A 16,288-nucleotide genomic window follows, 5' to 3' on the forward strand; every position below is an offset into this window, starting at 1 on the left:
AAGCGTATAAAATATCCGCTCATCATATAAATATCTCATTGGCTCCCAAGCGGGATTCAATTATTATTGTTAGTTTTTTTCAAACTCAACAGATGAAACTATAATACCCACACTTAATTGGCCCCAAGATCACTCACTTTCTTAAGTAACACTATCATATTTTCAATCTCTCAAACTCACCAACACTCATATGAAATAATAGAACAAAGAATGACTTCACATAATCATATCTTTTTTCATTTCATGGAACACGCAAAATACTTAAGGCATATGTGCCTTTATATAGGCAAAGTTTCATACTAAAATTTCATGATTCTACTAGCTTCTTAATACACATACTTATCCAACTTTGCTTCTTACTTTGACTATTCAAATAAATAAATTCTTGTAATTTCTAACACATCTTGAAAATTCTTTATTAAGCTTAGTCATCAATCTTGAAGCTTCCAATGCACTTCATGATTCTTCTAGTATGGATGTGATGAGTGCAACTTCCATTCAATTCCAATTCAATTTGATTTTGAACTTCTTTAATGTTCTAGTATATTGTAGTTGTACTACTTTCTTGAATATTCTTGATTTAATTTTGTAACATTGCCTCCCTTAAATCAAGCTTGTAGAGTTTATCATTCCAAGCATCTTTTTCAATTTGTAAAATAACTCGGTCTTCAATAGCTTTGTAAATATATCAGCAACTTGTTCTTCAGTTGGACAATACTCGATCACAACTTCTTCTGGCTTTTGTTTGTATCCCTTAGCAACTAATCTTGCTTTGAAACGATCAACTTCACCACTGGATTTGTACTTAGTCTTGTAAACCCACTTTACTCCAATCGGCTTCTTATCTGCTGGTAAATCTGTCAGCTCCTATGTGTCATTCTTCTCAATGGTATGAATCTCCTCATCCATTGCTTTCTTCCAATTGTTGTCTCTAGAGGCTTCTTCAAAATTTAACAGCTCACAATATGAAAATAGAGCAAAATTTATGATTTCTTCATCGGATGGATCGTTGTCATTGCCAACATCATAATCTGCTAATCTAGCAGGCAGTCTCCGCTCTCTTTGCGGTCTTCTAGATGATTCTTGTTGTTCAGTTGTGTCAGGTTGCCTTTCTTCTACTTCATCACATGTATTTGGAATGATAGTTAGCTGCTTTTCTATCTTTTTGTTCCAGTCCCACATGTCTTTCTCGTCGAACGTCACGTCTCTGCTGATTATCACTTTCTTTGTTTCTGGATTGTATAGCTTGTATGCTTTTGAGTCTGTGCTATAGCCGATAAAGATACACTTTTCGTCTTTGTCATCTAACTTCTTCCTTAATTGATCTGGTACATGGGCATAAGCGATACACCCAAAGACTCTGAAATGATGGATGGAAGGCCGCTTTCCACTCCAAGCTTCCTCTGGAGTTTTATCACGAACACTTTTTGTTGGACACCTGTTTAAAATATGAACTGCTGTTGCAACTGCTTCTGCCCAAAACTCTTTAGGCATTTGTTTTGGCTTGAGCATGCATCTGACCATATCCATGATGGTTCTGTTCTTACTTTCAGCAACTCCATTTTGTTGAGGAGTATATCTAGTTGTTAGTTGGTGTTGAATTCCGTGTTGCTTAAAGTATTCTGAACATGCAAGATATTTTGTTCCTCTGTCTGTTCTGAGAATTTTAATTTTATAGCCACTTTGTTTTTCGACAAACGCCTTGAATGTCTTGAAGACATCACATGCTTCCGATTTCTGCTTCAAAAAGTATACCCATGTATATCTACTAAAATCATCAATAAAAGTGATAAAATACCTGCTACCACCGTTACTTGGAACTTCTACAGAACAGAGATCTGAATGCACAATTTCAAGTAATCTTCTGGCTCTCCAAGACTTTCCTGTAGGGAATGGATCTCTGTGCTTCTTTCCCAGTTGACAAATCTCACAAACACAATTGGGAATATGAATCCGTGGTAGACCAGAAACAAGTCCTTTTCTTGACAGGTAGTTTAGGCCAGAAAAATAAAAGTGCCCAAACCGCATATGCCATAACCAGTTATCATCAAGTATCACAGAACTCATGCAAGAGGGATTAACATGTTGAATTTTTAACGGAAACATTCTATTTAAAGTCATCTTTGCTTTATCTATGAACCTTCTGTTGTTGTCAAACACAGTACAATATCCACGATAAGTTATCATCTTATATCCCTTCTCAGATAATTGTCCCATACTCAGTAAATTGTAATCAAGTTCATGAGCATAGAAAACATCAGAAAAATAACTCAGAGAACCATCTTTCAATCTAATTGGTATGTGCCCTTTTCCTTCAATAGGGATCTTTGTACTATTACCAAACTTCAATAATAGTTTAACTGAATCATCTAATGAAGAAAATAACTCCTTTCTACCAGACATATGATTACTGCAAGCATTATCCAAGTACTATATATTTTCATCTTCAGTACATGAATTACTTGTAAAAAATAAAGTCTGAGTACCCGGATTATTATCAGTATTTTGATGCTGATTTTCTGCAACGTGTGCTTGATTGTTATTCACCATTTTGAATCTGCAATCTGCTGCTTTGTGTCCATACTTTCCACAATGAAAACAGTTGAAATTAGTTCTTTCCTGATAAAAATTACCTCGACCTCTTCCTCGGTTGACAGGCCTAAAATTCGTTCCACCTCTTCCTTGATTAGGTGGTGTAAAGTTATTGTAACTTCCTTGGTTGTAATTGCCACGACCTCTACCTCTGAAACTTCCTCTGCCTCTACTTTGAAAATCAAAACCACGACCTCGTCCTTCTTGTGTACGGCTTGATTCTGCAACGTTGTTGAAATTCACTCGGCTTTTCAGGGCTTCCTCGGTTGATTTTTCTGACTTCTCCAGTATTCTACTGATGTGGCTTTCCATGGTTCCTTGCAATTCTGCAATCGTCATAGTATCCATATCGTTGGACTCTAGTATCGTAGTCACCACATGGTCATACTTCATCGGCATGGTGCGAAGAATTTTCTCCACCACTTTGCTATCGGGCACATCTTCTCCATAGACTCTCATCTTATTGACAAGGCCTGTAACACGAGTAAAATATTGCTCAACGGTTTCTGAGCTATTGATGAGCGGATAATTTATACGCTTTTTGACATTGTTTTTAGTATGTTTTTAGTAGGATCTAGTTACTTTTAGGGATGTTTTCATTAGTTTTTATGTTAAATTCACATTTCTGGACTTTACTATGAGTTTGTGTGTTTTTCTGTGATTTCAGGTATTTTCTGGCTGAAATTGAGGGACTTGAGCTGAAATCAGATTCAGAGGTTGAAAAAGGACTGCTGATGCTGTTGGATTCTGACCTCCCTGCACTCAAAGTGGATTTTCTGGAGCTACAGAACTCGAAATGGCGCGCTTCCAATTGCGTTGGAAAGTAGACATCCAGGGCTTTCCAGAAATATATAATAGTCCATACTTTGGCCAAGAATTGACGACGTAAACTGGCGTTCAACGCCAGCTTTCTACCCAAATCTGGCGTCCAGCGCCAGAAAAGGATCCAAAACCAGAGTTGAACGCCCAAACTGGCACAAAAACTGGCGTTCAACTCCACAATTGGCCTCTACACGTGCAACACTTAAGCTCAGCCCAAACACACACCAAGTGGGCCCCAGAAGTGGATTTATACATCAAATACTTACTCATGTAAACCCTAGTAGCTAGTTTATTATAAATAGGACCTCTTACTATTGTATTAGGCATCTTTGGATTATCTTATGATCCTTTGATCACGTTTTAGAGGGCTGGCCATCTCGGCCATGCCTGGACCTTCACTTATGTATTTTTAATGGTAGAGTTTCTACACTCCATAGATTAAGGTGTGGAGCTCTGCTGTTCCTCAAAGATTAATGCAAAGTACTCCTGTTTTCTATTCAATTCTTCTTATTTCACTTCTAAGATATCCATTCGCACCCAAGAACGTGATGAAGGTGATGATTATGTGTGACGCTCATCATCCTTCTCCCTTATGAACGCGTGCCTGACAAACACTTCTGTTCTACATGAAATAAGCTAGAATGAGTATCTCTTAGATCTCCTAACCGGAATCTTCGTGGCATAAGCTAGAATGATGGCGGCATTCAAGAGAATCCGGAAGGTCTAAACCTTGTCTGTGGTATTCCGAGTAGGATTCAATGATTGAATGACTGTGACGAGCTCCTAACTCGCGATTGCAGGGCGTTAGTGACAGACGCAAAAGGATAGTAAATCCTATTCCAGCATGATCGAGAACCGACAGATGAATAGCCGTGCCGTGACAGGGTGCGTGAGCATATTATTCACTGAGAGGATAAGATGAAGCCATTGACAAGGGTGATGCCTCCAGACGATTAGCCGTGCCGTGACAGGGCATTGGATCATTTTCCCGTGAGATGACCGAAAGTAGCCATTGACAGTGGTGATGTATCACATAAAGCCAGCCATGGAAAGGAGTAAGACTGATTGGATGAAGATAGCAGGAAAGCAGAGGTTCAGAGGAACGAAAAGCATCTCCATTCGCTTATCTGAAATTCCTACCAATGATTTACATAAGTACCTCTATCCCTATTCTTTTATTTATTATTCGAAAACTCCATAATTATTTTATATCCGCCTGACTGAGATTTACAAGGTGACCATAGCTTGCTTCATACCAACAATCTCCGTGGGATTCGACCCTTACTCACGTAAGGTATTACTTGGACGACCTAGTGCACTTGCTGGTTAGTTGTATCGAAGTTGTGACAATTATAAATTAAGATCAGAGCACCAAGCTTTGGAGCCATTACCAGGATTTGTTTGAGCTTGGAGATCACAATTTCGTGCACCAAGTTTTTGGCGCCGTTGCCGGGGATTGTTCGAGTTTGGACAACTAACGGCTCATCTTGTTGCTCAGATTAGGTAATTTTCTTTTTGTTTTCTTTTCAAAAATTTTTCAAAAATATTTTCAAAAAAAAAAATATTTATCTGTTTTCGAAAAAAATAAAAATGTTTTCAAAAATTTATTCAAAATTTTTAAGAATGAATTCTAGTGTCTCATGAAGCATGTGAAGCCTGGCTGGCTGTAAAGCCATGTCTAAATTCATTTGGACTGAGGCTTGCAATTTGTTATCAAGAGCAAATTAGTTGTTGCTCATCCACCTGCTGCTGATCCATAATCACCTGCTGAAGCTTGGCTGGCCATTGGCCATGTCTAGTGTTTTGGACTGGAGCTTTCTTTGAAAGCTTGGCTGGCTAGTGAGCCATGTCTAATTCCTGGACTGAAGCTTTAGACTAACATGGCAAGATTCCTGGAATTCATATTAAAAATTTTGGAATCCTTATTTTTCCTTTTAATTTTCGAAAAATATAAAATAAAAATCCAAAAAAATTAGAAAATCATAAAAATCAAAAATATTTTCTGTTTCTTGTTTGAGTCTTGAGTCACATTATAAGTTTGGTGTCACTTGCATATGCATCTTGCATTTTTTCGAAAATATCATGCATTCATAGTGTTCTTCATGATCTTCAAGTTGTTCTTGGTAGTTCTTCTTGTTTGATCTTGATGATTTTTTGTTTTGTGTCTTTTCATGTTTATCATATGCATTCTTGAATTTTTAGTGTCTAAGCATTAAAGAATTCTAAGTTTGGTGTCTTGCATGTTTTCTTTGCATTAAAAATTTTTCAAAAATATGTTCTTGATGTTCATCATGACATTCAAAGTGTTCTTGGTGTTCATCTTGACATTCATAGCATTCTTGCATGCATTCATTGTTTTGATCTAAAAATTTCATGCATTGCATAATTTTCATGTTTTCATAAAAATTCAAAAAATCAAAAAAAAAATATCTTTCCCTTTTTCTCTCATCAAATTCGAAAATTTGAGTTAACTTTTTCAAAAATTTTTAAAATCAAGTTGTTTCTTAAAAGTCAAATCAAATTTTCAATTTGAAAATCTTATCTTTTTCAAAATCTTTTTCAAAATTCTTAGTTATTTTCGAAAATTCCAAAAATATTTTTCAAAAATCTTTTTCTTATTTTTCCATCAAATTTTCGAAAATAACATAGTCAATTAATGTTTTGATTCAAAAATTTGAAGTTTGTTACTTGCTTGTTAAGAAAGATTCAAACTTTAAGTTCTAGAATCATATCTTGTGATTTCTTATGAATCAAGTCATTAATTGTGATTTTAAAAATCAAATCTTTTTCAAAACTAATCCTATCATATCTTTTCAAAATATCTTCTTATCTTATCTTTTTCAAAAATATCTTTTCAAAATATCTTTTCTAACTTCCTAACTTCTTATCTCTTCAAAATTTGTTTCAACTAACTAACTAACTTTTTGTTTGTTTCTTAACTTTTTCAAAACCACCTAACTAATTCTCTCTTTCTAATTTTCGAAAATATCTTCCCCTTTTTCAAAAATTTCTTTTTAATTAACTAATTATTTTTATTTTTATTTTTATTTCAAAAAATTTTCGAAAAATACTAACTAATTTTCAAAAATCACTAACCCCTTTTCAAAAATAATTTTCGAAAATTCCCTCCTTCTCTCTCATTCTATTCTATTTATTCATTCATTAACTAACATCTCTTCCTCACATCATCACCAAATTCGAACCCCCTCTTCTATCTGTGTTCGAATTTCTTCTTCTTTTCTTCTACTAACAATAAGGATCCTCTTTACTGTGACATAGAGGATTCCTCTTCTTTTCTTTTTCTCTTCTCTTTCTTATGAGCAGGGACAGAGAAAAAGGCATTCTTGTTGAAGCTGATCCAGAACCTGAAAGGACTCTGAAGAGAAAATTAAGAGAAGCTAAATTACAACAATCCAGAGACAACTTGATTGAAAATTTCGAACAAGTAAAGGAGATGGCAGCCGAACCCAACAACAATGCAAGGAAGATGCTTGGTGACTTCACTGCACCTAATTCCAATTTACATGGAAGAAGCATCTCCATTCCTGCCATTGGAGCAAACAACTTTGAGCTGAAACCTCAGTTAGTTTCTCTGATGCAGCAGAACTGCAAGTTTCATGGACTTCCATCTGAAGATCCTTTTCAGTTCTTAACTGAATTCTTGCAGATATGTGATACTGTTAAGACTAATGGAGTAGATCCTGAAGTCTACAGGCTCATGCTTTTCCCTTTTGCTGTAAGAGACAGAGCTAGATTATGGTTGGATTCTCAACCCAAAGACAGCCTGAACTCTTGGGATAAGCTAGTCACGGCTTTCTTAGCCAAGTACTTTCCTCCTCAAAAGCTGAGCAAGCTTAGAGCTGATGTTCAAACCTTCAGACAGAAAGAAGGTGAATCCCTCTATGAAGCTTGGGAAAGATACAAACAGTTGACCAAAAAGTGTCCTTCTGACATGCTTTCAGAATGGACCATCCTGGATATATTCTATGATGGTTTATCTGAGCTATCAAAGATGTCACTGGACACTTCTGCAGGTGGATCTATTCACCTAAAGAAAACGCCTGCAGAAGCTCAAGAACTCATTGACATGGTTGCTAATAACCAGTTCATGTACACTTCTGAAAGGAATCCTGTGAATAATGGGACGCCTATGAAGAAGGGAGTTCTTGAGGTTGATACTCTGAATGCCATATTGGCTCAGAATAAAATATTGACTCAGCAAGTCAATATGATTTCTCAGAGTCTGCATGGAATGCAAGCTGCATCCAACAGTACTCAAGAGGCATCTTCTGAAGAAGAAGCTTATGATCCTGAGAACCCTGCAATAGCAGAGGTAAATTACTTAGGTGAACCTTATGGAAACACCTATAACTCAACATGGAGAAATCATCCAAATTTCTCATGGAAGGATCAAAAGCCTCAACAAGGCTTTAATAATGGTGGAAGAAACAGGTTTAGCAATAGCAAGCCTTTTCCATCATCAACTCAGCAACAGACAGAGAACTCTGAACAAAATGCTTCTAATTTAGCAAATCTAGTCTCTGATCTATCTAAAGCCACTGTAAGTTTCATGAATGAAACAAGGTCTTCCATTAGAAATTTGGAAGCACAAGTGGGCCAGCTGAGTAAAAGGATCACTGAAATCCCTCCTAGTACTCTCCCAAGCAATACAGAAGAGAACCCAAAAGGAGAGTGCAAGGCCATTGACATAAGCGCCCTGGCCGAACCTGTGAGGAGAGGAGAGGACATGAATCCCAAGGAGGAAGACCTCTAGGGACGTCCAGTGATCAATAAGGAGCTTCCCTCTGGGGAATCAAAGGACTCTGAGGCTCATCTAGAGACCATAGAGATTCCATTTACCCTCCTTATGCCCTTCATGAGCTCTGATGAGTATTCCTCTTCTGAAGAGAATGAGGATGTTACTGAAGAGCAAACTGCCAAGTTTCTTGGTGCAATCATGAAGCTGAATGCCAAATTGTTTGGCATTGATGCTTGGGAAGTTGAACCTCCCTTGTTCATCAATGAACTAAGTGATCTGGATCAACTGACATTGCCTCAGAAGAGACAGGATCCTGGAAAGTTCATAATCCCTTGTACCATAGGCACTATGATCTTTAAGGCTCTGTGTGACCTTGGTTCAGGAATAAACCTCATGCCCCTCTCTGTAATAGAGAAACTGGGAATCTATGGGGTGCAAGCTGCTAAATTCTCATTAGAGATGGCAGACAGCTCTAGAAAACAGGCTTACGGACAAGTAGAGGACGTGTTAGTAAAGGTTGAAGGCCTTTACATCCCTGCTGATTTCATAGTCCTGGATACTGGAAAGGAAGAGGATGAATCCATCATCCTAGGAAGACCTTTCCTGGCCACAGCAAGAGCTGTGATTGATGTTGACAGAGGTGAAATATTCCTTCAATGGAATGAGAACTCCCTTGTGTTTAAAACTCAAGGATCTCCCTCTGCAACCATGGGGAGGAAGCAGAAAAAGCTTCTCTCCAAGCAGAGTCAACCAGAGCCCCCACAGTCAAACTCTAAGTATGGTGTTGGGAGGCCACAACCAAACTCTAAGTTTGGTGTTGAACTCCCATATCCAAACTCTAAGTTTGGTGTTGGAGAGTCTCAACAAAGCTCTGCACATCTGTGAGGCTCCATGAGAGCCCACTGTCAAGCTATTGACATTAAAGAAGCGCTTGTTGGGAGGCAACCCAATGTTTATCTAATTCTTATTTTTATTGTTTTTCATGTTTTCTTAGGTTCATGATCATGTGGAGTCACAAAATAAATATAAAAATTGAAAACAAAATCAAAAACAGCAAAAGAAAAATCACACCCTGGAGGAGCATCTGCCTGGCGTTCAAACGCCAGAACAGAGCATGGTTCTGGCGCTGAACGCCCAAAATGGGCAGCTTCTGGGCGCTGAACGCCAGAACAGGCATGGTTCTGGCGTTCAACGCCAGAAATGGCACACAATTGGGCGTTGAACGCCCAAAATGGCCACCAACCTGGCGCTGAACGCCCAGAGTTGGGTACAAAGGCATTTTTACATGCCTAATGGGTGCAGGGATGTAAATGCCTTGACACCTCAGGATCTGTGGACCCCACAGGATCCACTAAGGATCTGTGGACCCCACAGGATCATCTCAGGATCTGTGGACCCCACAGGATCCCCACCTACCTCCACTCACTTCTTCTCACCACTCTCTTTCACACAACCCCACAAACACTCTTCCCTAAAAACCCCTCACCAATCACCTCAATCTCTCTTCCCCACTAAACCTTCACCACTCACATCCATCCACTCTTCCCCATAAACCTACCTCATAAACTCCACCTACCTTCAAAATTCAAAACCAATTTCCCACCCAAAACCACCCTTTTAGCCGAAACTTAACCTCCCTTCCCTATATAAAGACCCCCATTCTTCATCAAATTCACACAACACACCCCTCTACACTCCTCTTAGCCGAAACCTCATCTCCCTCTCCCTCTCTATATTTCTTCTTCTTCTTCTTCTATTTCTCTTGTTTATTGCTTGAGGGCGAGCAATATTCTAAGTTTGGTGTGGTAAAAGCATAGCTTTTTTATTTTTTCCATAACCATTGATGGCACCTAAGGCCAGAGAAACCTCTAGAAAGAGGAAAGGGAAGACAAAAGCTTCCATCAAGGGTCTATAGCTCAGTGGTAGAACATTTGACTGCAAATCAAGAGATCCCTGAGATACCTCAGGGGATACATTTTCTTCCACACAATTATTGGAAGCAACTAAGGGTGGAACATCAAGAGCACTCCATCATCCTTCATGAAATCAGAGAAGATCTAAAAGCAATGAAGGAGGAGCAGCTAAGGCAAGGAAGAGACATAGAAGAGCTCAAGGACATCACTAAGGTGGACTCATTCCTTGTTCTTACTTTCTCTGTTTTTCGTTTTCTATGTTATGTGCTTATCTATGTTTGTGTCTTCACTACATGATCATTAGTAGTTAGTAACTTTGTCTTAAAGATATGAATGTCCTATGAATCCATCACCTCTCTTAAAAGAAAAATGTTTTAATTCAAAAGAACAAGAAGTACATGAGTTTCGAATTTATCCTTGAACTTAGCTTAATTATATTGATGTGGTGACAATGCTTCTTGTTTTCTGAATGTATGCTTGAACAGTGCATATGTCTTTTGAAGTTGTTGTTTAAGAATGTTAAATATGTTGGCTCTTGAAAGAATGATGACTAGGAGACATGTTATTTGATAATCTGAAAAATCATAAAAACGATTCTTGAAGCAAGAAAAAGCAGCAAAGAACAAAGCTTGCAGAAAAAAAAAAAGGCGAAAAAAAAATATAGAAAGAAAAAGAAAAAGCAAGCAGAAAAAGCCAATAACCCTTAAAACCAAAAGGCAAGGGCAAATAAAAAGGATCCCAAGGCTTTGAGCATCAGTGGATAGGAGGGCCTAAAGGAATAAAATCCTGGTCTAAGCGGCTAAACCAAGCTGTCCCTAACCATGTGCTTGTGGCGTGTAGGTGTCAAGTGAAAACTTGAGACTGAGCGGTTAAAGTCAAGGTCCAAAGCAAAAACAAAGAGTGTGCTTAAGAACCCTGGACACCTCTAATTGGGGACTTTAGCAAAGCTGAGTCACAATCTGAAAAGGTTCACCCAATTATGTGTCTGTGGCATTTATGTATCCGGTGGTAATACTGGAAAACAAAGTGCTTAGGGCCACGGCCAAGACTCATAAAGAAGCTGTGTTCAAGAATCATCATACTGAACTAGGAGAGTCAATAACACTATTCGAAATCTGAAGTTCCTATAGATGCCAATCATTCTGAACCTCAATGGATAAAGTGAGATGCCAAAACTATTCAAGAGGCAAAAAGCTATAAGTCCCGCTCATATGATTGGAGCTCTGTTTCATTGATAGTTTGGAATTTATAGTATATTCTCTTCTTTTTATCCTATTTGATTTTCAGTTGCTTGGGGACAAGCAACAATTTAAGTTTGGTGTTGTGATGAGCGGATAATTTATACGCTTTTTGACATTGTTTTTAGTATGTTTTTAGTAGGATCTAGTTACTTTTAGGGATGTTTTCATTAGTTTTTATGTTAAATTCACATTTCTGGACTTTACTATGAGTTTGTGTGTTTTTCTGTGATTTCAGGTATTTTCTGGCTGAAATTGAGGGACTTGAGCTGAAATCAGATTCAGAGGTTGAAAAAGGACTGCTGATGCTGTTGGATTCTGACCTCCCTGCACTCAAAGTGGATTTTCTGGAGCTACAGAACTCGAAATGGCGCGCTTCCAATTGCGTTGGAAAGTAGACATCCAGGGCTTTCCAGCAATATATAATAGTTCATACTTTGGCCAAGAATTGACGATGTAAACTGGCGTTCAACGCCAGCTTTCTACCCAAATCTGGCGTCCAGCGCCAGAAAAGGATCCAAAACCAGAGTTGAACGCCCAAACTGGCACAAAAACTGGCGTTCAACTCCACAATTGGCCTCTGCACGTGCAACACTTAAGCTCAGCCCAAACACACACCAAGTGGGCCCCAGAAGTGGATTTATACATCAAATACTTACTCATGTAAACCCTAGTAGCTAGTTTATTATAAATAGGACCTCTTACTATTGTATTAGGCATCTTTGGATTATCTTATGATCCTTTGATCACGTTTTAGAGGGCTGGCCATCTCGGCCATGCCTGGACCTTCACTTATGTATTTTTAATGGTAGAGTTTCTACACTCCATAGATTAAGGTGTGGAGCTCTGCTGTTCCTCAAAGATTAATGCAAAGTACTCCTGTTTTCTATTCAATTCTTCTTATTTCGCTTCTAAGATATCCATTCGCACCCAAGAACGTGATGAAGGTGATGATTATGTGTGACGCTCATCATCCTTCTCCCTTATGAACGCGTGCCTGACAAACACTTCTGTTCTACATGAAATAAGCTAGAATGAGTATCTCTTAGATCTCCTAACCGGAATCTTCGTGGCGTAAGCTAGAATGATGGCGGCATTCAAGAGAATCCGGAAGGTCTAAACCTTGTCTGTGGTATTCCGAGTAGGATTCAATGATTGAATGACTGTGACGAGCTCCTAACTCGCGATTGCAGGGCGTTAGTGACAGACGCAAAAGGATAGTAAATCCTATTCCAGCATGATCGAGAACCGACAGATGAATAGCCGTGCCGTGACAGGGTGCGTGAGCATATTATTCACTGAGAGGATAAGATGAAGCCATTGACAAGGGTGATGCCTCCAGACGATTAGCCGTGCCGTGACAGGGCATTGGATCATTTTCCCGTGAGATGACCGAAAGTAGCCATTGACAGTGGTGATGTATCACATAAAGCCAGCCATGGAAAGGAGTAAGACTGATTGGATGAAGATAGCAGGAAAACAGAGGTTCAGAGGAACGAAAAGCATCTCCATTCGCTTATCTGAAATTCCTACCAATGATTTACATAAGTACCTCTATCCCTATTCTTTTATTTATTATTCGAAAACTCCATAATTATTTTATATCCGCCTGACTGAGATTTACAAGGTGACCATAGCTTGCTTCATACCAACAATCTCCGTGGGATTCGACCCTTACTCACGTAAGGTATTACTTGGACGACCCAGTGCACTTGCTGGTTAGTTGTATCGAAGTTGTGACAATTATAAATTAAGATCAGAGCACCAAGCTTTGGAGCCATTACCAGGATTTGTTTGAGCCTGGAGATCACAATTTCGTGCACCAGCTATACATCTCATACCTTTCATATTCTCTTCTTAAAGATTGTAGCTTTGCTTTCTGAGCTTTATCTACGCCTTTGTATGATAGCTTCAACGTGTTCCATGCTTCTTTTGCACTTTTGGCATTTGCTATTTTGCCAAATACCGTATAATCTACTCCTTGATGAATTTGAGATAGCGCCAATTGATCTTTCCTTTGTTGGACAGCATCTGCTCCTTCTTGCAAACCCGGTTCAATGAAATTCCACATGTTCTGGGCCTTCAAATGGGTAGACATCAAAGTCTCCCAATAACTATAATCAAGTTTCCCATCTAACTTGGGACCGGACCATACAATATTGAAAGTGTTTGCCATACTGACTCTATGAATAAACAACTATGTAAGAACTCTCCCACACCTCACAAACTCTAATCTCAAACCCCAGGCGCTGGATTAACCAGCTCTGATACCAAATGAAAGTATAATACCCACACTTAATTGGCCCCAAGATCACTCACTTTCTTAAGTAACACTATCATATTTTCAATCTCTCAAACTCACCAACACTCATATGAAATAATAGAACAAAGAAGGACTTCACATAATCATATCTTTTTTCATTTCATGGAACACGCAAAATACATAAGGCATATGTGCCTTTATATAGGCAAAGTTTCATACTAAAAGTTCATGATTCTACTAACTTCTTAATACACATACTTATCCAACTTTGCTTCTTACTTTGACTATTCAAATAAGTAACTTCTTGTAATTTCTAACACATCTTGAAAATTCTTTATTAAGCTTAGTCATCAATCTTGAAGCTTCCAATGCACTTCATGATTTTTCTAGTATGGAGGTGATGAGTACAACTTCCATTCAATTCCAATTCAATTTGATTTTGAACTTCTTCAATGTTCTAGTATATTGTAGTTGTACTACTTTCTTGAATATTCTTAATTTAATTTTCTAACAACAACAGACCCTTCTATTTATGAATTGTCATTGGACTATCTTAATGTCGATTTCAACAAGATCAGTTATAACGCCACAGGTTTTGGCCAATTAGTCTGTTGTGAAAAGAGAGAAAGCTCTAGGAAGAAAGCTTGTTCAACGCATTATAGCAACAGTTAATTATTTCAATTTAAATACCGGTATTATGGATTGATAATAATAATAATAATAATAATAATAATAATAATAATAATAATAATAATAATAATAATAATAATATGTGCATGTTATATCTAAATAAGAGATGTTAATAACTTTGTTTAAAGCACCACATATAATATTTAAAATATGCTAAATTTACATTAGAAATTTCATAAATTAATTATACTTATTCAATTAGTTAAATAACCATGATTATTAAGTAACTGTAGTGGTATTATCTTGTGTTAAGTTCTCTGCACTGTCTTACTGTCTTGCAGTCTAGGATGTTTTGGATGTCTTATTGATAGCTTTGTTTTGTTATGATTGGACTATCTCTTGTTTTAGATGTCTTATTAAGTTTTAAGTTTCTGCTTCCGAATTTATATTTTCCTTAAGAAACATATATTTGTGTTTTTCATTTGTGTAGGAAGAATTTTGGAAATTTCACTTTGTTAAATGGGATTTGAATTTCCCTTTTTTCTTACTATCAAAATATCTTACTAAATTTGTCAAGGATTTTAACAAAAAGAATTTTAATTACCTTAAAAATGGCACTGCCTTATAAAATTTCTTCATCCAAACACACTCTAAATATATAAGTTTCTTAATTTTGTGAAATTAATAATTATTTTATCTTAACTTAATTTAATAAAGCTTTTATTTTTCAAAAGTAGTTTATAAAAGCTAATTTTTAAAGATGTTTTTTTAAAAGTGGTAGCATTTATGTTTGGTAAATCAAATTAAAAATAACTTTCAATAAACACAAGCAATAACAATTACGTTTGGTAAAATAGCTTTTAAAATTTAAAAATACTATAATAGACATAAATGTAAGCATTATATTTGAAAATTAGTTAACATATGAGGTTATATTAGATTTTTAAATTTTGAAAAGCACAAGCCAATTTTGAAAAGCTTTATTTTAAGTGGTTTCAAAAGTACTCCGATCTTTTAAAAGCTGTAAATACAAGCATATGATCTTTTTGATTAACCAAACACAAAATAAAGAGCTTGAGCTTTTAAAAAGTACAAGCACCTTTTCAAAAAGTTTTACCAAACCAAACCAAACCTAACACAAGCATGAGAGCACTTGTGGGTTGTGGCAATGCAATAATAGTTTGTGCATTCGAACTCGATTATGCTACTAATAGATTTAAATTAGAATTCCGCTTGGGAGCCAATGAGATATCTATACAATGTGTACAATGGGCTATTTATTAAGCCCAATATCAATAAAAAATAAAAACTAACTCACCTTTTACCCTAATTTCAAAAACCCCCATTCAGTTTTATTTTAATTATAATCATCTAATCCCTAATTCAATTTTTCCCCAATCCCTTTCTGACGGCAACCCTCCCTACCCAATCCTTAAGACCTCTCTTGACCATCCCACCACAGCGGCGGCGAGTGACCCCACACCTCCATCAGTGTCGTTCAGACCCCTGCTGCTCACCCTCCAGCGTGTGCCTCCTACGTCGCCGGTCGCAGCCAGTTCGCTCGCCACCCGCTTTCCTCCCAATTATTTAACACTTTCCTCCCAATTATTTTTCTGCGCAGGCTGTTTTATGGCACACGGATACCTTGAAGCAGAAGGCTGTTCTTGAAGAGCATTCGTCTATGAGCACCGATGTTTGTTTTAATCCAAGCATGCCTCGTTTAGCAACAACTTCATTTGATAAAACTGCCAGGGTTTGGGACATTGATAATGTTAGTTGATTCTTTCTCTTTTGACTCTAATGATATGCCATTTTGTGCGAAATTATTTCTATGGATTCTGAAGGGTTTAATTATTTTCTGTGCTGAAAAATGTTGCACATCAAAATGTTGTTGAAAGTTGTTTCTGAAGATTAAAAAAGGGGTTTGAAGTTTTTTATCACAAAGATAAATTGCTAACTAAATAATATAAGAAATAGACAAATAAAATATAGTTTTATTCAAAAACAAACTAAAAGTTGATCTGACCATTGGAATAAGTCAATTAACAGTAGGCCATCTTTTCTATAATTT

General features: G+C 37.2%; 1 protein-coding gene and 1 non-coding gene across 2 annotated transcripts; both read right to left on the minus strand.

Annotated features, from left to right (window-relative positions):
* Window positions 1–867: 867 nt before the first annotated feature.
* LOC148563059 (uncharacterized) lies at window positions 868–13,736 on the minus strand. The gene is made up of 4 exons (XM_088491137.1): window positions 13,157–13,736; window positions 12,495–12,500; window positions 2,487–3,103; window positions 868–1,883 (listed from the first exon to the last, which is right to left on the minus strand). Exons 1-4 carry the CDS (start codon window positions 13,498–13,500, stop codon window positions 868–870), a joined length of 1,983 nt encoding a protein of 660 aa, XP_088347263.1. The 5' UTR covers window positions 13,501–13,736.
* Window positions 7,265–7,372, minus strand: LOC148563060 (small nucleolar RNA R71). Its single transcript, XR_015887417.1, has one exon. It is a non-coding gene; the product is annotated as a small nucleolar RNA R71 (small nucleolar RNA).
* Window positions 13,737–16,288: the final 2,552 nt, after the last annotated feature.

The sequence above is a fragment of the Arachis ipaensis genome, chromosome B6 (genome assembly GCF_059453495.1).
Source record: "Arachis ipaensis isolate K30076 ecotype BB chromosome B6, ASM5945349v1, whole genome shotgun sequence".
Classification (NCBI taxonomy): Eukaryota; Viridiplantae; Streptophyta; class Magnoliopsida; order Fabales; family Fabaceae; genus Arachis; species Arachis ipaensis.